Source organism: Lethenteron reissneri, chromosome 33 (genome assembly GCF_015708825.2).
Source record: "Lethenteron reissneri isolate LAM-NWPU_2019-01 chromosome 33, ASM1570882v1, whole genome shotgun sequence".
In the NCBI taxonomy this organism is placed as follows: Eukaryota; Metazoa; Chordata; class Hyperoartia; order Petromyzontiformes; family Petromyzontidae; genus Lethenteron; species Lethenteron reissneri.
Window position 1 is genome coordinate 13,898,616 of NC_083811.1, and position 26,405 is coordinate 13,925,020.

Consider the following 26,405-nt stretch of genomic DNA (forward strand, 5'->3'; position numbering starts at 1 on the left):
AGACCTGGTTTCACCTGAGGACGGCTGCTTGCGTTGTGGCCGAAACGTCGTGAGAATTATTTTATTATGTTTTATTTTTATTATTTTATTACTTCCCTTCTACGTGACTTTACCGAAAGAACCAAGAAGATGAATCCCTGCAGTCACGAAAGCTTTAAATCGAAATTTAACAGCAGTAAACTTGAACAATCTCACAGCAGGAAAATTAGTCATTACAAAATGTCCAAATGTTGTGTCTTCCTGCAAAACGCATGACCGATAATTGAAACCTGTCTAACACCTTATTCAAATTTACAAATATGTGCAATTCGGTTCTCCATAAGTATCAAAGTAAGCGGATAATATTCCTTGCAGATCTGTCCCTCCACGTGAATAGTAAGAATATATTTTTGTACATCCCATCAGCCACTGGGTCTCTTGGGAATGCATAAATTCAGCATAATTGGCTCAACACAATACAACTCTTGGCTAGTTTCAACATGCAATGGCTCATCAGCAGGGTCTGACTTGCTTCAACCAATGCTGTTGAACTGCCAGATGTATGCATGTATATTGAACTACTTTCATACCATACGTAGCCAACCGTGCTAATCGGAGGTGCAGGGGAAGGATAAAAAGCTAAAGACAAAAAGCAGGTCTATAGAAATCAGTTTTCAATCTAGATTGAAAAGTGCATAGCTTCAGTGGCTTCCTAATATTAGACAGAAGAGCATTCCAGACAGCCGCAGAAGCGCATCTGAAAGCACGCGATGCAGTGACTGCCTTTGTTCAATGGCTCGCCAAAAGCCACTGCGAGTATGATCAGAGTTTGCATGATGGTTTAAATGATGTTAGTTTAACACGTAGGCTTTCGCGACCAATGTTATTCATAATCAACGACTTTTGGGTTTAGATCGCGTTTATTTATAAATGTGTCGTAACCCTCCACCACCCGACACGGCCAATCAGTAAAAATGTGTCACGTTGACAAAGACAAATAGTTCACTGCTTTAGCCCACCGGTGTGTTGAAGCAACAACATTTACAATTTGAGTACGACGTTTCGCTGGTAATTGCAACCAGCATCATCGGGCAATTCGCCAGAATGGTGAGGCTCTCCTGTGTCTCCCGTTCTTATATAGAGCAGCAGCAGGGTGACGTCATCATTAACTCATTAACTCATCAACGTGACACATTTTTACTGATTGGCCGTGTCGGGTGGTGGAGGGTTACGACACATTTATAAATAAACGCGATCTAAACCCAAAAATCGTTGATTATGATTAAATGATGTTGATTGGCAATGATCCTGTTTGTTTGAAATGGGTCCTTCAGTAATGGAGAATACAAGTAACAGATACGCAGACTATACCCATTCTTCAATATCTGTCACAAGAAGTTGGTCCCCTCTTAAAAACAAGGGGTTCCTTCTCACATTATCCCCATGCCCTTTGTCCCTTTCGTGTTGCCAGCTCACGGCGCAGCGTAGGACCTGGCCGTTCATTCGCCGCGCCGAGGATGAGGCTCAAGGGGATATCCACTCTGGACCTTTTGGGAGCACAGGTAACAGCCGGGCACATCCCTGAACTGCGATATGAGATGTGAAGCAAATTGACCACTGTTTTGCGCATCTTAAAGAAGTTTTCATTCAGTGCACGTGACACAACCTCATCTGGAGGAGTGATGTGTCCGCGATGGGGAGTTGTGTGCCTTCAGAGCCACAGCGACTGAGATAGACCTGGTGTGGTCTTGGATTGTCGTTGTTTTGTTGCCTTGCACACGCTTGAATTTGGTCTTGAAAAATATGCAGGAATTGCTGTACGATCGCAATTTGTACTTCCATATGTTAAATATATCTCCGTCTTGCTCTTGTATTATTTCTTGCTGTTGTAACTTTCTGACACCTATGAAAAAGAGCTTCATAGCTCATCAGATTCCTTCAGAGCTCATCAGATGAATACAGATTCTGATTCTGTCTCCTGTTCATTTGCGTGTTCCTTTTGAATTTAGTAAATACGAAAGACCCAAAGAATATTAAGTAAATACGCTGCAGTGTAACGCCATTTCAACCAACGCAATTTTACTGACATTTTTACGGTACGGTATTCTGAAGCTGCAATCGTGTTGTACTCTAAGACAATCGGAATATAAATTATTCACTAAAACTGAAATAGAACAACATGTGTACTTTCGGTGTACACGACTCTATGCCTAGGTGACACCGACAGGGTCGGCATGTGCTGGCAGCCTACTCGTGGCCACATTCCAGCTGTTGTCTGGCGAAAGCCCCGTCTGCTTCTGGGAGTGCAAGTCCCAGTTCCAGACCAATCTTCTTTGATGTTGCTGGGCCATTTTTTTCTCTCTCACACATCCTCTCTAGTCCTTGTCCCGGTGATGTTGCCAAAAATAAGAAGGTTGAGAAAAAAATCCATTTGTCCATCTTAACTATGTGAGCGAAGTAAGCAAATCAACTAAATAAATATTAAACTATTTCAAGCGTTTTTTTTAATTTTACCAAGTAAGGCCCACAGAGCTATGTAGCTCTTTGTCAGAAGCGACCTGGCCACAAATGATAGCTCCACGAAGTGGCTTATCACGTAGAAAACGTATCGCAGCCATGTTGAGTCTAAATGTGGAGGGAAAAACCAGCGGACCCAGATAAAATCCACGCGACCACGGAGAGAACAGAAGTGATAAACACTTTAAATGCTGATAGTTGATTACTTTTAATGTCAAACTATGTACAGCATGGCATTGTGGAACTGTCATGTCATCCTCCATGTGCATACTAAGCCAGCTGTCTTTTGTTTGTATGATATTTTTTCGTCGAATAATTGTTTAAGTGGCTTATAACAATCTCATATCGAAAGTTACCTGTCATTTTCATGGAAACACACCCATTGGTCGTTTTAATTCGAGCAAGACTGTGAAAACCTAAACATTTAAACGCTATAATGTGAAACAGATGTAGGGAAACATTCGATTTACATGCCAAGTATTAGACTTAAGAATGTACGATTTTATGTCCTACCTTAAAATATATATGCGTTGTTTTCTCTGAAATAATTGCTAATTGTGTCAAAAGTGGAATTTCAAAGGCGTGTATATTAGAGCATTTGAGTTCGGCACAACAAACATCTGCATATCGTCCTGGAATGAGGACAAAGTGGTTGCGAAATTAATAATTGGCTTATTTTGGTTTACATTGTGTAGGCATGATGAAACATTTTCACGAGAACCTTCCAGCACCCGACAGAGCCAATCGAATCAAGTTGTCAATTGGACAAAAATTCCAAGTGATTTTTTAAAATTAAAAACCAGAATTGTTGAAAAGCGGGCAATATTTTAAGGGTTTTGTGTACGATGTTTCGCTAGATTTCGATTTAAAGCTTTCGTGACTGCAGGGATTCATCTTCTTGGTTCTTTCGATAAAGTCACGTAGAATGGAAATAATACAATAATAAAAATTAAACATAATAAAATAATTCTCACGACATTTCGGCCACAACGCAAGCAGCCGTCCTCAGGTGGAGAGCAGGTCTGTCGAGAAGACAGAGTCTGAATGACAAGCCCCAGGCTTGGAGCGACTATTTAAGCTCTTCGCCCCTCCATCCCAGCTTAAATAGTCGCTCCAAGCCTGGGGCTTGTCAGTCAGACTCTGTCTTCTCGACAGACCTGCTCTCCACCTGAGGACGGCTGCTTGCGTTGTGGCCGAAACGTCGTGAGAATTATTTTATTGTTTTATTTTTATTATTTTATTATTTCCCTTCTACGTGACTTTACCGAAAGAACCAAGAAGATGAATCCCTGCAGTCACGAAAGCTTTAAATCGAAATATAAATGTGTCGTTAAAACCCCCCACCACCCGACACTGCCAACTAGTAAGAGTTGTCACGTAAACAGAACATGCCAATTCGTCACTAGTATAGCACACCGGTGTGTTGGAGAGCCAAGCCACAACATTTACGAACTGAGTACGACGTTTCGCCAGTACTTACAACTAGCTTCATCAGGCAACAGCCAGATTTGTGGAGAAGTCTTACTGTTTAGTTCCTTATATAGAGGTGTAGATGTGTTGACAACCCTTCTGCGCTCTTGCACAATGTAGGGAGGGGGGGGATTACTGAGGCAATGTACATGATGCATGTGCATTATGCGAGCCCTTTGAACTTGTCCTTCCTGTCTATTGTGTTTATTAAAATAGCCCTACCAACGGTAATCCCTATTGAAGTACGCTGACCTTTGTAGGCATGCATTTAATTCATGTATTATTTGATGATTAGCTTCCACGCAGCACTAAGACCGTAGCTATCCGAACGGTTAAAGTTTTTTTGATTTATTTGAATTCCGATAGATTCTCTAATTAGTCTTGGCCAGTAGTAGATAGTTTTGCACAAAATTTCAACATTATGGAAATCAATTGAGTGTCCTTGTTGGCACGCGTGTTCTGCTACTGCTGACAGTTGTATTTGGGAGAATTTAATATTTCTCTGATGTTATTTTAGTCTCGTGCTGATCATTCGTCCTGTTTGCCCAACATAGCATTTGCCACACGTGCAGTTAATCCTGTACACATCTTCTGTTGATAGCTTCGGTAATACATCTTTTGTACCAGATATAAAATTTAGTATTTTATGTACCGTGTCAAATCTGACTCGGATGTTTTGTTTTTCCAAACATCTGGCTAGTTTATCAGTTACTCTCGCAATGTACGGTATTTTGATTGTTTTAATTACTTGGGCAGTTTCAATGCTCTTGTTATTTGATTTGGTTTTGGTATTTAATGCTCTGTTGATTTGTGTATCATTTTAACGATTCCTTTGCAGCGCTTCTTTAACATGTTGAATTTCACTTCTCAGATTGTCACCATCTGACATTTTCTTAGCTCAATGAATGAGCGTCTTGATAAGAGAAGATTTCTGTGCGGGGTGATGGTGTGACTCTGCATTCAGATAGGCGTCAGTATGCGTTTTCTTCCAGTAAACACTGTGTGTTATTTGACCATTTCTACCCCGTTCGAGCAGAATATCCAGAAATGTTAGAGTTCTGTCCGCTTCCACTTCCATGGTGGAAACTGACAGAACCGCTACACTACTATTCCCCCCCCCTCTTTCCCGAGCTCTGATATGCACCTTCTGCGTGCCGTGTTTTGAGAAGCAGTCACATGAATTCAAATAATCTGGAACCGCTGCTCTGTATAGGAATATGACTCAAAGCCGAATGATCCAAGATGCCGTGTGTATTCACACAACCAGTTTTGAATTCACTTTGAGCTCTTGCATCTGACCTCGCGGTGTCATCTCTGGACGGGAATTGCTGTAGCCGCTCAAGTCGGGTGTGAAACGTTTCAAATGTTACCGTGAGCATCGTGATGGGCGTGACACCTAAACCAAAAACAAGTTGCACGTGTGTGCCACGTTTTAAAACAAAATTTCTACATTATCATAAGCCCCATATTTCGACATTGAGTAGTACCTCGCTATTCGCGAGGGATATGTTCCGGCGATGCTCGAGAATAGCGCATTTTGCAGATAATGACAATTGGGCTCCAAAATTTACTTCGATAAATACATTAATAAACGATGAAATACATGACAATTATCTCATCACTTTATCTCATCAGTTTATCTCACTATCTCGATGCAGTCGTGTAGAGGTACCAGATGCGATTCCCAGGAAGCGAAAATCGCGCGTAGCAAGTCCTTGAATAACGTACATATATTGAACTTGTATCACACCAAATGTAGTCTACCGTGCTTATCGGAGGTGCGGGGGAAGGACAATAACAGGGAAGACTGTATACGTATCTTACTGTTGACAATCGCCAACTCCTTCTTAGAATTACTTACTGGCCCGATTTAAAATGATCACGTTTCCTCGTTGAATCGGTTGCTGTTACATTGGCTGTGCATTAATTTTAATAGCGCAATAATGAATATTGCCATCGGCCGTTAAACTTGTCAAGGATTGAAAGGAGTTAAATCAAGGCAGAGTCGACGGCTCCATACAAAAGCAAGTGCAACGTCCTTTGTGTGCCCCTTTGTTAAATGTCTCCAAAGTATGCCACGGTTCAGATTCCATTATGAATGCCATCTGCAGGGTAAGTTAAATCACTGGTGTTATGTTCCAGATGTATTCGACTCACAGTATGACTTTAGAGCACACACTCATTCGCTGGCTGAACTAATAGCCTCATACCTGGATGGGCATAGGGTCGTATGGTGGCATAATATATGAGTAAATGCTGTCCAAATGTCAAGTACTGAGCGCAGCAGCCGTACCATTGTCCTTGGGTTACGGCATACTTGTGTTACAACATGGTGAAGAAGCCCAGGCCTGAGAGTAGTATCAGGCAGAATGATGCCCTGGAATATAACAGGCTCTTGGCATTTAAGCGCCGCGTCATTACCAAGAAATACGGGGTGTATACGATCAAAAAGTTAATTATAAAGCGCACTCACAGAGTCTCAAGGTTGTGCAGGCCATTGAAGCAGCGATCACCAAGGCTCTGGATCTGGTTATTGTGCAGGTGCCTGGAGTAAGGGGTGGGAGGGCACAGGGGGAGCACTGGTTAGCAAACAGCTCCACATTAGCCTGACAAATGAAGCAGAGTTCCTAACCTCCCAGCTCACCCTTCTCAGCCTCCCCCCTCAACCACCGCACCCCCCACTGTGACGCAGGCCTGCACCACGGCGATCGGCCAGGGTACGCGAGAAACTTTGTCTCCCTCTGACCTATTAAACGAGCGACAAATCCCCCGTTAGTTCATGCCTTTTCATTTATTAGCCCCCCTTTTGTTGTTGTTGCTTTTAATCTGCCGCGAAGGGTCCTCCTCCCACGGCAGGCAGGAGGGCAGAGGTGGCGCGCGATGTCAACGCCGCCTACCTTCCACTGCGCGAGCGCCGAGTTTCGGCAAAAACACTGGAGGCTGCGCCGAGCCCCTTGAAATTCATCAAAAAAAGAAATGCGTAATATTAATCACGCTCGACTTTCCCAAGCACGATGAAGACGAATGAATTCTCCCTACTGTTCTGTTTACGTGCGGCGATAACGTGCGCAACGTAGCATTTGAGAGAAATACTGCAGACCTAGGGGTTTGCTTTGAGACAGATGAAGGGGAGGGGGGTAGGAGATGCTTCCAAGCTGGTAAAAGGAGGGGGGGCCTCAAACGCAATCACAATCAGGGCCGCTGCCACGAGAGCGCTCGCATTGAGACAATTCAGTGGGCCAGCAGCGTGGACTGGCCAAAGTGTGCATTTAATAAGCACCCATCTCTTCTGACATCACGGCAATGGAAATGCCAGTGACACAGATCTGCCATCGTTCCAAACACTCGCTCAACTCGCCAAGTATGTACTTATGAGAGGTTACAGGCATGAAATATTGTTACAGTGCGGGGCAAACTGAGAATTATTGTCGTCGGATGGTTTCATTTTTACCCGAAGCCAATTCAGTGGCATGCTGGGTAAAAAGGTCAGGGGGTAGAAAAACGAAGTAAGTTAAAAAGCAACAATGTATCCATTTCCTCTAACATGACAATCGGATTACGTGAACTGTTTTGATGGGCTCTAGAACATTTGTAATAAATGGTTTTCCCCAATATAATAATAGCCACTCATTTTGGGAAACACAATATTTATGATAATTGGTTCTTTACCCTTCTATCTGGCAACAAAACTGACACCTTTTTGCAAGGAGTCATGTTTGCATAGACCGCAATACCTGCAGTCATAATACGCCAAAAGGCGTCATCTGGTCCAACCCATATGAGACTAGGCTCTAAGGAAAGCTGTCTTGGGTGTGGACCAATCAACTTCAAGGACAGTGCACATTATCAGAGTTATGTTCTTTTGTTTGTATTATGACTGCAGGTATTGCGGTCTATGCAAACATGACTCCTTGCAAAAAGGTGTCAGTTTTGTTGCCAGATAGAAGGGTAAAGAACCAATTATCATATTTTTACTGGCAAATGAGGTCCCCATAGTGTAGACACAATATTTATTTCACTCGCGTTAGGGTATCATCATATGATATCCTTCTTCTTCCACGCTGCCCTTGTCAACCTTCGCCATGCTGCCCTGTCCTGTGCCATCATATGCTATCCCATTTAGCTAAAAGGAACTTCAGTACACGTGAATAAGTATTCACCGTTCATAAACATGGGGAAAAGGTGAGCTATACTTCTTGGACGTGATGACAGAACAAGAGACTGAATATTATGTGTTGAATGGGAAAATTATCGGCAAAAGAAGGTGGGGAAGGCAGCACATTAAGTTACAAAAGCAACTCGAAACAATTGGATGCAACCATCTAATGTATGTACGTATGTTGAACTAATGCTAAGTTTCTTGAGTGATATCATAGATGGAGCTAAATGGAAGAATGGCCATGATCACCAACGTTTTTTAAAGACAGAACATGGAACGCAGATGTATTTACAATTTCACATTTGTGAGAAATCTCAACAAAGCGTACCACATTAGCAGTTCACTCTGCCCCTTGACACGTGTCCTCGAAATAACCCTCCACCCTTCCCCCATGTGCTGACCAAGCTGTAAACATAATGCGAGTTATAAATGCATTTATAATGTCTATTGGCATGTCAGTAAAGGCATTTGAAGAGGTTAAATGAAGTGTCTTAAAAGCTTCGCAATATCCATTCAAAAAATACCACCCCTACAATTATGTCACGTATGACACACACCAGCCATTGCCTCGACGAGTGAGATATGTTGACTGGAGGCAGAAGATTGCAGTAATCGTGGGTCACAATGGTGGGGGAAGGGCAGGGGGAGTTTCTAAAACTATAAACTAAAGCTTTTATTTTTATTTTTACCAGGTAAGGCCAACTGAGCTGTAGAGCTCTCTTTGAGAAGCGAGCTGGCCAAAAATGACAGCTCAACGAAGTGGCTTGCCCTGCGGAAATTTATAGCAGCCAATTACTCTAAGCGCGTGTTTCTAAATGTGGAGGGAAAATCCGAAAGGACCCAGACAACAATTCACGCTACCACAGGGAGAGACATGCACACTACATATATATGCAGGCGTCGGGGTCGGGATTGGGATCGAACCCACCACCTCCTGTATACCAGGCCAGGTAGTTAACATCTCACCACCACGTCTGTGTACGCAGAGGCGACATGTTTCTTGTATTTTGTCCTTCCCGTGCTCCTCCAATGAGCATGGTTGTCTACGTATGGTGCGAAATAAGTTCAACATACAAACATACAAGCATACATGCGTGTGAATTCACATGTATTCACCAAACTCAGGTTGGGCGGGGTGTTTATCAAGAAATTTGATTAACGTGCATATTTGCCGACGGTCAGAACGCAGATGGGGCTGTATGCACAACCGTGGACCTTGCTGGTGGCTACTTAAGCCCACTGGGATGATGGGGGAATGATGACTTTCCATCAAAATAATAAAAGGACAGGGTAACACGTTACTTAATTGTGTAGAATGAATGCACTATTAACTAGGTCTTGACAGAATATTGAGTCAAAATTGGTGTACATTTTTTATACAGGTCAGACGTGAATGGCAATTGCGAGCCTATTCAAAGTCACTCCAAGCTGATTACCATCCATTTACAAATGGTGTCAGTTAACCTTCGGCCATTTACAAAAAAAAAATGGGCCGTCCCTTCCACAAAGGTCTGCTGACATTTAAAACTGATCATATTCCGAAACCTGCAGCATTTTTATTTCCTCGGGGTGTAACATTTTAGACAGACAGGTTCACGATGCCTTCAAAGGTTCTCGATGACATGCATTTGTGTTGTGTTAATATTCAGGAATGATGTGTAATGCTCATAGTGTGCTTCCCACTCAGACACATAACAGTGCTGGCACACTGTTGGGATACGGCGTCATGCCTAAAAACAAATACAAAATGAAGCATGTGCTTGTCTGCACTTGAACAAAAAGACACAATAGCTTCCAGACATCACAGGAGAACTATCGCAGGGACAGAGGCGTGAGGGTAAGGAATGCGCTCTCAGATGGCTAGGAGTCAATGGTGATGTGGGGATGGCGAGTGCGTGCGAGATGATTGCGTGGTGAGCATAAGAGATTCATGCTGAGCAGTGGGCGAGAGCCTTATTATGGAAAAAACAAAACCCTGTTCCGTATTTGCCAGGGCAAGACAACGTGCACGCATATTATTGAGACTTTTTGGCCGACTTAAAGAAAAAAACACAACGTTTAAGCCAATGAAAATAAAAAAAAATTTAAATACCCCTGTACAACATGTGAACTTAAAAATAAAACACGTTAGGTAAAAAATTCGTTGTTCAAATGTTTGTTATTAAACTTTTCATTAAGTTTGTTTGAATGACCTGCTCGACACATGCAGTTATACAATCATAAGTCCTCATGTAAACAGATGAACACTCACAGTGGTTCCCTTGTTTTATGGAGACTCGGGAATTAAAATTTAGATATTTGGGCAATGGCACAAGTAAGCGCATGATGACCGATTATTATTATTAACAATTGTGTTACACACTACACTTTACACCAGATGGCGTGCCTCTTGTATCCTTTGAAAAATATACTTTTTGCTGTCAACGGGCTCTAATCGTGTTAATACACATATATACAGAGTGGTCCCAAAGTCCGGGCACATAGGGTTATTACATGTATTTTAACACTGGCATTAAAACATTTTAATTGGTTATTCTTTAAGTTCATATTTGATCTCTTATCATTATTATTATCTATTTTTTATTCTTCTTCCTTTTCAAATGACATTTAAAACTGGAATGGAAATTGTCTCCAGACGAACGAGTTCAATTCATTTTACGTACAATAAAGAAGGCAATTCTGCGATTTGTTAAAATAAGGATGATCATAACCCTACGTGTGCTACCCTGTATACATAAAAACATGTTTACATTTGTAATCTCTGCAGAAAGTAACACTACCTGCAGCTTTTTGACAAAAAAAATACTGATCTGGCTCACTCAATAGCAGATCAAGCAGCCTTCATGTGGCGAGGTTTGCTGGATTTAGTGATCAGTGTTGTTGCCACAGAGGCATGGTGATCATTGGCCGATAAGTATGATGAACTCGGGCTCATTATATGTCCCAGTGTTTGCAGGGTGCATCTGACATCATAGCTTTGCCTGGGGCTCTCTCACAGCAAGCGATATGAAGTTGCACTTCGTGATGACATCCTGTCTTGGGTCAGAGACAGCAGGTTATTACAGGTGTCATCTTCAGAGCTCCATTTATCTGAATTATAATGACTTGCACCAAGCTCAAGTAATCCATGCTGTGGTTTTCCCAGACAAACAAAATTATACTTTAATGTTATTCCTGATGGTGCTCGTTGGGTGGGCAATTTATATATTTTTACCTTCCTAAGCATAGCTGCTAGGCAATATATTAAACGTGACCGTCACATTACAACTCGAGAATGAATTTCCTGGAACAAACTCTTTGTTTTCAAATGGCACGCATTGAAACATGTCACCTTGCTCTCGACAACCAAGCTGACGACTGGCAGGTGGCTTCCCCAGTGCCACCGATATTATTGGGGACGTGCTTGTTGTCGACGTTTCTGCAGCGTCTGGCGGCTGTCTGGGGATCACGATTGTACATCATGGCTGCTGCCGTGGGTGCTTTCTTTCAGAAGCGACCTGGCTATCACAAATGTGGAGGGAAAAACCGGCAGACCCGGAGAGAAAAATCCACGCGACCACGGGGAGAGAGATATGTAAATTCCAAATATACAGGCGTCAGAGTCGGCATCGAACCGACGACGTCCTGCATACCAGGTGAGGGAGTTAATATCTCACCACTGTGGCGCATGTAAACAAGGACTTCTCTGCACATAGTGACTGCACAGTGATCACTCATGAAAGCACCTCCGTTTTTTTGTACTTTTCCTTGCTGGTTACATTGATCAATGAATTTAAAATTTATATATTTTTTCAGGAGTTATCTTTTCCTACCCAGATTTGAATAGCTTTACGAGCAGTATATGGATCGCTTGTCGTAAAGTAAAGCGTGACTTAGCCTTAGAACATCTCGATCCATGCCATCTGCAAGGAAATGTAATCCAAACTACCCACAAACTCCCCCAAAAGACCTTAATCAATGTGTTAAGCTCCTTGTCCTTCTGGCTTGTGAGTCCAGTATGCTAGCCCCTATGTCACAGTGGTTCCATTGTATTTATGTACGTATTCTACTCTCTTGGAGAGAAGCTGCCATAGATTCAATAAGTGAATAACTTGTTAAACCTGCAGTTGAGCCAACCCTTAGGGAAATTTTTGGCTGGAAAACAGACTGAATAAACCCATGCCGTTTATCGCTAATGCTGTACAGTGAAGCCTATTTTTTCATCCAAATTCGTATAATCCACCACAATATCTTGATGAACTTGAAACTCTGCAAAATAATTTGATTATTTTTTTCTTAAATAAATAAGAGGCTGATGTGATTTTGAACAACAGAGACTTGCTCCATATCAAACAGTAACATTGACGGTGAGTGAATTAATAAAACGGGTGATTTTCACCAACACAACTTAGATTGCTAAATAAGCTCAAGGAATCTAACGTCAGACATCAAGATGTATTGGGGACCAAGTTGAGTGGAGGTTTGTGCGGTTGGATGGATGCTGGAGGGCACAGATTATGTATTATTTATTAGTGGGAGTCGGTCAGCAATACTGCATTGCACAAGATTTCACAAAAAAGAACAAGAAACATATTTGAGGCATTCATCATGAATAGTACCATTGTGTGAACTAAACTAGCCAATGTACCTGGGTGTGCTATGTAATCAAAATGTGACAAGTGTTGTAACCAACATTCTGAATCAGTGGCTGCCTACAAGGGAAACACAATGGAAGGCATTGCCGCCGTGGTACATTTTGTGAGTAAGATGAGGGAATGAAGTCATAAATACGGCCGTGCTGAATGAGAGGAAGTTGTGTCTACACGGGGAGACCTTCTTGAAGTGAAAAGTAGAGAGCAGCTGATGTCGGTGCATGTCAATGTTATTAATAATATAATGTACACAGAGGTGTATCTATTTACTTATTACCTAGGTTGCTTAATTATTTGCATGGAAGCATTTAAGGCCTAGTCCTATTCAATGCTATGTGATTTAAATACTGGTGTTAAGAGATTCCTCGTCATTGGAAAGATGATTCTCAAAGTGCTCACCATACTCGTGTCACATTCAGCTGTGCGTTGTAGGCACACGCTGCGAAGTAAATATCAGCAACAGTCAAGAGTAATCAAAGTTACAATAGCAGAATCCGTAGTGAGGAATGCCCCACCAATACATTGTAGCATTATCGTGGTGGAGGGGTTTGTGTGGTTCCAATGACCCTCAGAGCTATGTCAACTGGAGTCCTGTACTGCTGGTAGGGTCGCCCTTGGGGAACAGGTCTGAGGGAGGTGATTCCAGACAAATAACGGTAAAAAGGCCCTCATGAATGGTTAATAAATACAAAAATCTGAGAACCTTGCCCGGACAAGGGATACCCCTGGAGCCAGGCCTGGGGGTGGTGTTCGCCAGCAACTGCCTGTTGCTCGGGTAACCCACGTAACCGGTCGGGCCCAGCCCGAAATGGCTACGTGGCACCGTCCTGTGGGCCCACCATCCGCAGGGCAAAGGGTGCGAGGTGGGTGTGCGATGTCAGTATGGCAGGGAGAGGGATGGTCTCAGATGAACTGGACCTTGGCGATGGACACGAGCTATTGGGACGTAGAATGTCACGTCACCGGGGGGGAAGGAGCCAGAGCTGGTGGAGGAGCTGGAAAGGTACCGACTAGATATAGTCCGTGTCACCTCCACACACAACATTGGTGCTGGAACCAAACTTCTCGATCGGGGATGGTCTCTCTCCTATTCCGGAGTAACCCCTGGTGAGAGGCCCTGGGCAGGTTTGGGGATACTCACAAGCTCCTGGATAGGTGCTGTTCAGTTGGAGTTTTTTGCAGTAGATGAGAAGGTCGCCTCAATGAGACTTCAGGTCTCAAAAAGTAAAACTCTAACTGTTGTCTGTGCTTATGCACGTACAAAGCAGTTCAGAGTATTAGTCCTTTTTGGAGACGGTGGGGGTAGTGGTCAACAGAGTGCTGTAGGTGGGTGCAGGCTAATTACTACTCCATAGTAAGACTATAGTAAGACTATGGAGTCGGTAGACAGCTAAAAAAAGAGGCTTTCCGAGCAATGCTCGGAAAAAGGCCACCTGACTCGATTTAAGCGGTACCGGCTTACCAAGTGGGCAGCAGCTGCAGCAGTCACTGAAGTAAAAGTCCGGGCATGGGAGGAGTTTAGAGAGTTCATGAAGAGGGACTACCGGGCAGCCTCAAAGATGCTCTGGCAAACCATCCGACGCCTTAGGAGGGGTCTGCGTGTTTATAACCATGTCACATATATATGTATCCATTATGTGAGCAGAATATATAGTGTGGATTTCAATAGCAATGAAGTTCAATTAAATATTATCACCGCTTAGGAGGGTGCAGGATAATTGAAGTACTGTATATAAATAAACTGGACTAAATGGCATTGATGCAAAGCTTATCAGATTAGTTGTAGTGGTTTTAAGAGGCCCAATGCTGTTTTCAGTAAGAGTGGCGTAATATTGACCTCAACTAAGGAGACAGTCGAGAGGTGGAAGGAACACTTGGAGGAGCTCCTCAACCCGGTGGACATGCCCTCATCTCAGGAGGCAGCCCTGGAAATAGCTGGGGGGGGGGGGGGGGTTAGATACATCACAGCTGCTGAAGTTGCTAAGGCGGTTGAGGGCCTTCATAGCGGACAAGCTGCTGGAGTGGACGAGATTCGCCCAGAGTTGCTGAAAGCGCTGGACAGTGTAGGAGTGTCGTAGTTAATTTTCTGCTTCAATGTTGCATGGAAGGTCGGTACAGTACTTCTGGATTGGCAAACTGTGGTCGTGGTTCCAATTTTTTAAAAAGGGGACCAGAGGGTGTGCGCCAACAATCGAGGAATCACACTCCTCAGCGATTCCAGGTAAAGCCGATGCCAGAGTGCTGGAGAGGAGGCTCTGATTCAGGAGGAACAATGTGGTTTCCATAATGGGCATGGAACAATGGACCAGCTCTTTTCTCTCTGACAGATATTGGAGGGGTCATGGGAGTATGCTTCTCCAGTCTACCTCTGCTTTGTAGACGTGGATAAAGCATATGACCCTGTTCCTCACAATGTCTTGTGGGAGGTGCTGCTGGAGTATGATGTACCGGTGCCACTTTTGTGCGCTATCTGGTCCCTCGATTCCTGGAGTGAGAGCTGTGTTCGTATTATTGGTGTTAAATCAAAGTCGTTCACTGTGGGTGTTGAACTCCGCCAAGGGTGCGTCTTGTCTCCACTCGTGTTTGTGATTTTCATGGACAGAGTTTCAAGGCGCAGCCTAGGTATGGACAGTATCTAGGAAGAGGGCATGGAGGTGGTGTCACTTATTTTTGCAGGTGACGTTATCCTCTGTGCCTCATCAGTCTGATCTCCAGCATGCACTTGAACGGTTTGATGCCGAGTGTGAAGTCGCTGGGATGAGGATCTGAGGTCATGGTTCACTCCCGGCAGATCGTGGATTGTTCTCTCCAGGTGAGGGCGATACAGCTGCCCTTAGTGGAGGAGTTTATGTACTTCGAGGCATCTTTCACGAGTGATGGTAAGTGGGAGCGGGAGATTAGTTGGCAGATCGGTGCGGCGTGCGCAGTGTTGTGGGTGCCGTACCATTCCGTGGTAGTAAAGCGGGAGCTCAGTTCTCAAACAAAGCTCTCGGTTTACAGGTCGATCTACATTCCCAGCCTCACCTATGGCCATGAGCTTTGAGTAATGAATGAAAGGATGGGATCGCGGGTACAAGGGCCCGAAATGAAGTTTCCCCGCAGGGTTGCCGGGCTCACTCTCCGTGATCGGGTGAGGAGCTCGGTAATCCGGGAGAGCCGCAGAATCGAGCTGCTGCTCCTCTGGATCGAGAGGAGCCAGTTGAGGTGGTTCGGGCACCTGGTAAGGATGCCCCCTCATAGATTCCTTTGGAACTCTATCGGGCCGCATGTCCCACTGGGCGAAAACCCCGGGGCTGGCCCAGGACACACTGGCAGGACTATGTTGCTCAGCTGGCCTGGGAATGCCTGGGAATGCCTGGGAACTCCCCAGGAAGAGATAGTCTGTCGCCAAGGAAAGGGAGGTTTGGACTGCCCTACTCAACATGCTGCCGCCGTGACCCTCACCAAGACAAGCAGACTGAGAAACGAAAGTAGTGAGGAATGGTAATTCCTTTCATGCCTCTGGGATAATTACCTTACTATGCACAGTGACTCCATTGAGATACGTTTTGATGATAGTTGCAATTATAATTTGCCAGCAGTATGAAGCGCATGAGTTGGTGTTTACAGTGCAAAAATTTCAAACACTATGTAATATTACTATCACATTAAAACGTGTACAGGTAGCTTAACTAAAACGATGACAAGAGAGCAGAGGTCGCAAACGGGTACCCGTACCCGGCCGTACCCGTACCCTACCCGTACCCGGCCGGGTACGGGTAGGGTACGGGTATCGGGTACCTGATTGCGACCTCTGGGATGAAGCCATGTTGCAGGCGCGGGTGGGTTGATTCTAGGAACTTGAATTGTGAGAAGAGACAAGACGTTGGGAAATGAGTGACAAACAGTTACTCATCAGTGACTCACGGTCTACCTGTACCCGTACCCGGCCGCACCAGGGTCGCAAACGGGTACCCGTACCCGTACCCGGCCGGGTACGGGTAGCCAGGTATCGGGTAGGGTACGGGTATCGGGTACCCGGTTGCGACCTCTGCAAGAGAGCCTATGCACTTTATGGTGTAGTAATCACTATGTATATAAAAATAAACTCAGATAAATTCGTTGTTTACCATTGCTAAGCCTGAGTTACTTTTTTATGCTTTGATAAAAGAGTAAGGCAACAAGAGGCAAACGTGCAATCCTATCACTTGTTGGCATAATTGCGGTGGCTGCATTTGAAGAGGAGAGAGTTAATGGTCCGGAAGATGGATTTTCGGTTCCCAGTGCCCTCAGGCTATTTTGAAGAATTAGCATTCAGGCTAAGAAAGCAATGGCATTCTAGTAACATTTAAAGAATACAAGTCAGCCATGCAAACATTGCTCATGCAACTGCTAATGCAGTGGCATTTTTGTCTACCCTTGCATGCTGACAAGATAAATTGTATGTTATGAGCTTAACCACAATGTTCCTCCACTTAAACGAATCTCACCAGTCAGCTTTCTGCAGTTCACTTCTACATTATGAGTGGGTAGATGCGTGCATAGACGCCTACGATTACTCGAAGCTCATCACGTGTGAGACTCCCATCTTGATGGCTGAGCAATGCCCGGTGGTGAGTTGGTTTTTGAACCATGTGTGCAGAATTTTGAGCGTCACTGCCTCATGGATATGAAAAAATCAACACATTCGTCGAGATTCCTGCTGACATAAAATAGAATATAAAACAAAGTATATAACAGGTAATGTTTCGCACAGTGGCCCTTCTTCATAGCACATACATAGATAGGCTAGACAGATAGTGGATCAGAGTGAGATACTGCACTTTAACACCACAGGGCCTGATGAGAATTAAGTATAAACAAAATTCTGATGACCGGATTTTCAAATTGGCATTTGAATAGATACCTAATAGTAGCTATAAATTTCGATTTAAAGCTTTCCTGACTGCAGGGATTCATCTTCTTGGTTCTTTCGGTAAAGTCACGTAGTAGGGAAGTAATAAAATAATAAAAATAAAACATAATAAAATAAGACAGAGTCTGTCTTATCGACAGACCTGTTCTTCACCTGAGGACGGCTGCTTGCGTTGTGGCCGAAACGTCGTGATAATTATTTTCTTATGTTTTATTTTTATTATTTTATTACTTCTCTACTACGTGACTTTACCGAAAGAACCAAGAAGTAGCTATAAAGTATGACAAATCCCTTTAATAAGAATACAATCTACGGGTATTTTACATGCACTCGATTTTCCATCCACAAAATGAAAAATACTCAAAACAGAATTGGCTAACAATTTAAATGCAGGGCCCTCCTTAAAAGTCTAAAGAGTCATTGAGGCATTGCGGCTTTCCATGGTAAGTACATGGCTGCTATTATGGCTTGCACAGGCAGATGGAGAGGCCTGGCACTGGTTGCCTATATCTTGGCCATGTCTTAAACCCAATAACAATAATTTCTGAGTCCAATGTTTAGGTCTCAAAACAACATCAGTTAGTGCAGCCTATTCACATGTTGTGCATTATTTATTCAAAATGACAGGGCGATATTAAGCCAGGGATTTGTTCAGAATGCTTGAAAGTAAACGTTTTTTCACGTAGCCCCATGATATATTTGGGTAGCTATGAGCACGGATAAACATCGGGTCACATTCAGTCGCTGAAAGAGTGAAAAAATCTGCACAAACGTGAATAAAGCGTCCACCCTCATAACATCATCATGAGTGAAAAGTCTGAGGGATTAGACGACAGCAAAATCTGGACCCAGAGAGCAACATGCCCAACCTCCACACCGTGTAGCCAAACCAAACTGTAGCCAAACTAAAATATATGTAATACATGTTCAATCAAGAAGAGCAGATGCTTCATACTACATTGGAGCTGCTGCACTAAAGGCTTTCTTGCCATTGCTATATTGGCCGCATGTGTGGAGCGAAATTTAAAGCAGTTACATCAGAGCAAATGCTCTTGATTAGGGTCCAGAACTGCACTTGAGAGCATCAACTAATCGTGGTCCTGCAATGGTGCTGTGCTAATCCTATGTTTTTAAATACTGGATAATGCTTATTAAGGTAAACAAATTTAGAAAATACGTCCTAAAGTATTTTTTTTGCTCAACAAGAAAAGCATAAAATATACACATCACACAATTGTATTCAATGCTCGACCGTTTGGAGGGCCTTTTGCCATCAGTGGCGTGAGCAAGGATTGCTGGGCTGAACCTTTCTCTATCATGGGATTTTCCAGATGCGTGGATTTGTGATTAAATATATTTACTCGGCTGCCTTAATCTTTCATGGGTCGATAAATGAATAGTCTATTGAGGGAATACAGAAGTTGTTGCCGTACGGTCCTTTCCATGGGAATGTTGAATGTTCAGCTCTGACTCGAGGCATCAGTGAAGATGAGTACTGTCTGTATGTGTCAAACTTCTTCGGAATCGTACATAGCTAACCGTGCTAATTAGAGGTAAGGAGAGAGGACAACAAACGAAACATGAAGAGCGGTGCTAAAGAAATTAGTTTGCCAATCTAGATGATTTAAAAGTGCATAGCTCCAGTGGCTTCCCAATACCGGAAGCGCATCTGAACGCGCGCGATGTCGTGGCCGTCTCTGTTCGATGGCTCGCCAAAAGCCGCTGCGAGGATGTCGCATTGCTCATTCGCGAGCAAGCAGTCACTCTGAATGTTTGTAGTCCACTGGTTTGTTTATACACACAGCTTGCATGTGAATTAGAATTGTCAAGTGTCTAAATGTTTGGTCTCTTTTTAACTTACATGTTTTCAGTATTTAAGTGTGTAGAAATGTACACTACGTTTGTGCATATGATGTCGTTTTTTATGTGCCTCCGTAGAACCCACTACATGTGTATTGAGCGAGCATGTAACGCATGCACACGTAAAGTCTGCACGTTTAGAACCATGCCGCATATATGTGTATCCGTTATGTGCGCAGAATATATATCGCGTGGATTTCAATAGACATGAAGTTTAATACAATTTTATCGCCACTTAGGAGGTTGCAGGAGAATTGAAGTAGATAAATAAACTGGACTAAATTGCATTGATGCAAATCTTATCAGTTTTGCTGCAGCGGTTTTAGGAGCCCCTCTCGTCCTGCTGTTATATTCTTCTTTGTCGTCCTCCAGCCTTCCCGGCTTGCTGCGACAAATCAAACACTGTCCCAATTCACAAGCAGGCAATGAAAAAAAAAATACTCCACCACATGGAGCACTGCGATTTCCAACCGGCCTCATTAATTCTCGATCCAAAGCTCGAGAGAAGTGTGTAAATGCACAAGTGACAGATGACTATCAAGCACACGCGTATTTATGCATTTTCCAGGATTCGGGCACGCTTTCATTCCACCACAGCGGCGTCGCTTAAGGCCATATACGACTTTTACAGCCCCAGGGAGGATGGTTAAAATGATTGGATTAGTTTATGACTTATTGAACGGGATGGTTTCATGTGTTTGAATAATTGAAGGTAAGCCTCAAAGGGCATCTTTTCGAGTTCCCCTGGAACGTATATCAGGCCGATGTTGATCTTTTTCGTTGATATTAATTACCTGCCATAGATCTGTAGAAATGTGTCTGTCTGCTCACATTTGGAGACAGTGTTTGTTTTCACATTTGACCCTGACGAAATCATGTTCAGCCGTTCAATCAAGTTTAATGCCATTACTAGACGCACATAGAGTGAAAGTGGTAAATTCAGGGAATGTGCGTTTGTGTTGTTTACACGTCCTCTTCAAGTTTAGGACAAGTTATGGCATTGGAGGCGCCATAATGGGAAAAATAGATGTTCATGGAAATGGTTTATGTTGTTGTTTTAATATCAGACATCTCGTATCAAACCTCGATCGCAGCATTTGCTCACACTTAAATAAGCAAAAGTGTTGCTTATTCAAGAATATAATAAAAAAAAGCTTACTGTAATTACATTTAAATGAAGCTATTATGGTGACATAAACCATTAATTGGCTGAATATATTTTAAGGACTGCAAAGCTCGGGCTATCTTCCAACTTGTCTGTGGTTGCTCAGCAAGTCTGAGATGCAATTTGCATGAACGCTGCTATATAAGACTGAACGTTATATTATGCACCACTAAAACTAAAATATTTTATTACGTTGGAGAGCAACGGCAGTGAAATGTTTAGATTTGGACGCGATCACCGAGTGGAGTCCAAAACACGACGTCCTGGCTGAAGAGGAATTCAGTTACCTGCGTTGATTCGTTTACGTGCATCACTGCTGCACTCAAAGCAGCGTGAGTGTGACGCTTCAAGATACATTTTTTACGTTCATTTGCTGTATTTACTCCGAGCGCTTGTTTATTTTATTGTGCAGAAACAACTCTGAGGCCACCATGACGAATAAATACTAGCATTATAAATATCAATATGTGTGGCGTATAATTACATTAACTTCATGTTTCAGGAATTTGTGTTTTATAGTGGGAAAATATAACTGCGTGTGAACGAGTATGCAACTTTTGCGGAATGGCGATTTGAACTGAAATTTGGACAAAAACAGCTGCCAAATCGTTTCTAATAAACAAAAATTACTATTAACAAGCAATTCAAAAAATAAGGAAAATGTGAACACATAATCCAATATACGTACAGATGGGAAAAAGTAATAATAAACTACAGTTGTTAACATGTTTTTTGCTTTTTTTGCTTTGTATGACCAACAACCACGTGGAAATAAATTGTAAAACACGAGTAACCGACTTGATGCCCATAAACAAAGCTCTAGCAACAATCGTAACATATTTAGCTGTTTAACTTAACCCCCCCCCCCACGCCAGCCTCTGTCCACCCAACAGTATACAAGAGTGCACCACAATCGATCTGCAGGTTGCATATGGTGGGGTAAAGGGTGGGTATTCCCACCTCCTCCAAGACATTTGTGAAAAATAGCTTCATAGCTCATAGGATTCCTCCAATGTAAATACATATTCTGATTCTGAAGATGTCGGGGAAAATTAACCTCTTCCTCGTGAAGATCCTTCTGACAGCAGTGGCATGAGCGAGCACTTTCAGGGCTGCACCTGTACCCTCACACCATGAGAGGAACGACTGAAGCAAAAGCTTTGAATACGAGCCAATGAGATGGTACGGTTGGCTACGTACGGTGCAAAAGAAGTTCAACATGCATACATACATTACACAACCTGGGAAGCTTTCGCCATTGAAACGATCGATGTATATATGTTGAACTTCTTTTGCACCACATGTAGCCAACCGTGCTAGCGTCGCACCCTTGCCTTCTCAGCCGAGGGCACGCGCCAAATGCCTGAGCCTGTGGTTCCTCTCGTACTGAGCAGAATTATCACTGCGACGACATAGCATCGGTTGGCGTAAAACTAACCTGTCTCACGGCAACGCGGGAGAAGACAAACTCACACCTACGGGCCCGCTGGCAAGAGTGCGGTCGCCGTCCGTGTGCGCGAGCGAGCGAGCGAGCGAACCAACGCGACGCCACTCACAGCACGACGAGGCCGGAGAGGTTGCGGAAGGCGCCGTTGGGGATGTGCGCGATGCGGTTGAGGGCGAGCGTGAGGGCCTGAAGGGCTGGCAGCTCGTTGAGCGGGCCCACGGGCACCTCCGTCAGCGCGTTGTCGTCCAGCCACAGGTGGCGCAGGCCGGCCACGCCGCGCAGGCTGCCCGCCGGCAAGCGCGTCAGGTGGTTGGCGTCCAGGCGTCTGAAGGAGGAAGGCGATCCCAGGTCAAACGGGGGAAGGGGGCGTGGGATTCCGTTCACGATCGACTCTAATCGTTTGCGAATTTTGGCATCTTCCGTGCCATTCCAAATAGCGAAAAGGTTGCCACCATTGAAGGTGCTATCTTTCACGGATGAGCATAGTCTGCAGTAGTTTTGCAGTAGGTGACGATGTTGTGATGTGGTTTTACTCAACCAGGTACATTTTCGAGTAAATTTGCCAAATGTGCCCGTGAACACCTTCTCCTATATCAGGAGCTCATAGTTTGATTGATAATATGGAATTCAATGTTCACAATGTTATAATTGGCAACCAATGGAAATGCATTAAGTGAATTAAATGAAGTGTCTGTGCAAATGTTTTCTCCTCAGAGTCAAACCTGGTAGCAAGCATGGTGCTTGCCATAAATGAACCACAATACCTTGCTGATCTCGTCAAGGAACATAAACCATCACGTGAACTCCGGTCATCCTCGCAGCGGCTTTTAGCTAGCCGTCGAACAAAGGCGGTCACTGCATCGCACGTATTCGGATGTGCTTCTGTGGCTGTCCGGAACGCTCTTCCTTCCGATATTAGGAATCCACTGGAGCTATGCACTTTTAAATTTAGATTGAAACATAACTTTTTTTTCTAACTGCTTTTTGTGGCAAACTTGTTGTTCTTCCTCTCTACCGCCAATTAGTATAATTGGCTACGTACGGTGGGATAGAAGTTAAACATACATACATGTGCTCACAGTGGCGACATTCAGATGTGAGCCTTAACTAAGCCAGCGCATTAACATGAGGCAGCCTTACGTTGGGCTAGCACATGATATCACTGACATTAATGTGCCGTGAGCTGCCACCCACACATTCAGTGCAGTGAGCTCTGTGCGTTCAGTATACGTGTAATACGGATCACGCTGACGTGTATTACATTGAAATCAGGCACGCTGAAACCGGCTTTTGAGGGCTGGCGCAGCATGCTTCTCTCCGATAAGTCAGCTACCTGTAGGAATTTCCCGAGTTAATGCATTCTGACATCTCGTAAAAAGTCTGAGACATTTGGAAAATAATCCATGTTATCAGAAATTCCGTAGGATGTTGTCGTTCGGTTTTAAACGTCTCCACACTGACATCCACATCCAATGGTTTTATGCATCTGGGGATCCCACTGGCCCCGACTGCCTTGAATAGTAATGAAGCGTTTCGGCCTCCAATCTTACTCAGCATTAACCTTTGGCATATCTACCACACGAGCTCACATTCTTTGAGAGAATGCGCCTACCGTCCGCCACCCACATAACGACGGTTTATAAAATATATAAGCTTGTTACATTTTTTTGGGACTGTGTGTGTATTTGTAACAGCGTAGCGCTACAATCCCAGTAGCCCGAGTATGATTGGGCACCATGGTGGCGAGATGTTAACTTCCTCGCCTGGTATACATGCGGTCGTGGGTTCGATCCCGACCCTGATGCATGTGTAGTGGTGATAACTACTCGCTGTTCGCAAGCTGTGAGAGAGCAGTTAGTAAACAAGGTTTTCCCGCTCAATCAAACAGTTAGGGTCAAATGGGGTGAGGTAGGATCCAAACGCCAGATTGGGAAGGACCAATCGGAGGGGTCCACGAGGTAGCCGGGGATTGGTCAACCCGGCCACGAACAGGTATAAAAGCTGGAGCGCTGAGAGCTCTTGGTTAGTTCTGCTACACGAAGACCCAAGTCAGCTGAAGACAGCTAGGACCCTGGACCAAGCCTTCCAGCCCTTGTCAGGGCTGGGGCTCAGTGTAACCAGTGGTCAGGGGAGATAGATCCTGGATAGGGCCCTGGCTCCCAGCCTTCCCGCCCTTGTGAGGGCGAAGGTCCTGAGCGACCAGAGGTCGGGGACCCGCCGGGCCAGCGACGGGTCAGTGTGCCTCCCCTAGGTCCCAGCCGGAGGACGCTAGGCTAGCGGGAAGATTAGATAGACAGCAAGTCCGAAGGCTGCACCTTCGGAGAATAGGAACGAAGAGTGAGTGTGAGCTGTGCAGGGTCAGGAGACTGTGTGTTAAGATAATAAACAGTGTGTGCCATAAAGAAGTTTAGAAGTCCGTCCTTTAAAACACTACACATGTATCTTTTGAGTGTGCATGTTCTCCCCGTTCGTTTAGAGCAGTAGTTCTTAACCTGGGGTGCACGCACCACCTGGGGGTGTAAGATGCCCTTTCTGGGGGTCCGAGGCGTGGTCAGATTTTTTTAGAAGGTAAATAATTGAAAACACAAATTAAGCACGGGCACGTAAGTACAACTACTTTGTTTCATCAAACCCCTATGTACTTATTAACATGATACATTTTTTTTTACGATTGAGAACCAAAGGGCTGCAAGGTGCAGTAAAAGTTAAGAACCACTGGTTTAGACTTTTAGAGTTTTTGGTTGCTATACATATTCACGTGATAGGCCACTTCGTTAAGCTATCATTTGTGGCCACATCGCTTCTGAAAAAGAGATGTATAGCTCAGTGGGACTTTCCTGTTTGTTTTCAATTTACATTGAAAACAAATGTGTCAAATGGCATTGGAACTTCTCCTCGGCTTTCCCTTCGTCATCTCAGGATTAATTAAGTGCCTGGTGCAGTGTGTGAACATCAGCGCTGGGGATACAAACGTGGCTCGGTACGGTGCTGGCCACACTACTGCCTCATGCACCATACCAGCCTTAATAAGTGCTTTCTGAAACCAATTGATGCGATTAGTCTGCATGTCATATTTACAGTGTGTGTTCACGTAATTCAAAACGTAACTGCATCCCTACACCTGGTATGTTTGTATGAGCGTGTGAAGTTGTATGCACAGGAAAACCTCCCTAATCCAGACTCCAGTAAGCCAGAATTATCAGCAAGCTGAAAAGGGGTACCAAAATAAATCAATGAAAACACATTAAAAAATACAGTGAATGAAAAGAATCCCAGACCAAATTGCCGATGGGATGCTGAGTTGGGATACAACGTTCTGCAGTCAATCCACACGTGGTGTAGCTCTAAGCTAATTATGAATTAGATAAGGCCATTCCATATATGCATTTTATGTGATTCGCATTATTTTATACATAAACAAAAACACCTATGCAGCCTTCCAACTTTGCTTCAAGGTGATAGTAAGTGGCTCAGATGCAGGTTTGCTAACGAGGGCCTAGAGAGTTTACCTGTCATTTGTGAACTAGATTCATTTATCCAATATGCACAATTAGGCAAGCTCTCATTTGCAACTGGCCCTCTTCCAACGTGTTTTAATGCTTACGTCTGTCCATCCACGATATTATTAATGCTCAAATGCAGTCATTTGCACAAACAATGGCATTACGCAGACCACGGGATAACTTGACAAACGTTTGGCCATCTCTGAACATCATTCAATATATTTCTAAAGAAACCGGTTATATTTTCCTAGTTGCTTTCAACACTGCAAGTGCAATGTCTGTGTAGACCATCGTGGCAGCTTCCAACGCAGGAGCCTTGTCACCCCCTTTGACCGGACTTTCTTGGAAAGCCCTTCACTATATTGGGTATGGGGGTTATGGCCAAATCAACATGGAAAGGAAAAGTGCCAGCACTTGCATTTATAGAATTATAATTTTTAAACCCTGTGATCACGTACCGCAAGTGTGAGAAATGCAGCTCTGAAGGTACTTATTGTTTCGAGTGTATTTAATGCTTTGTGCTATATTGTACCAAATTTAAAACAAATCCAAATTGTCCCAATGGTCAAATGTGTACCAGGCAGTGCTTTGCTCAACTCTCATTCCTGAGCCAGTTTTTGAATTTCCACATTCCTATGGTTATTTTGGCAAAGAACATTCTATAATTTGACCAATGTTGACTATTGAGAAGCGATGGATTAATTCAATGCCCAACTGAATATGACACCGCGGTCAGACCTGTACATGACCGTGGCTGCATGCCAATTGCCTTGCTGCTAC

At 43.9% G+C, this 26,405-nt stretch overlaps 1 protein-coding gene across 1 annotated transcript in view; it reads right to left on the bottom strand.

The window, feature by feature from the left end:
- Positions 1–26,405, bottom strand: part of LOC133350365 (leucine-rich repeat-containing G-protein coupled receptor 5-like) — a 141,774-nt gene that overhangs the window by 33,353 nt on the left and 82,016 nt on the right. The window contains 2 exon segments of the mRNA XM_061564671.1: positions 6,440–6,511; positions 22,232–22,447. Of these exon segments, the coding sequence (XP_061420655.1) occupies positions 6,440–6,511; positions 22,232–22,447 (288 nt within the window).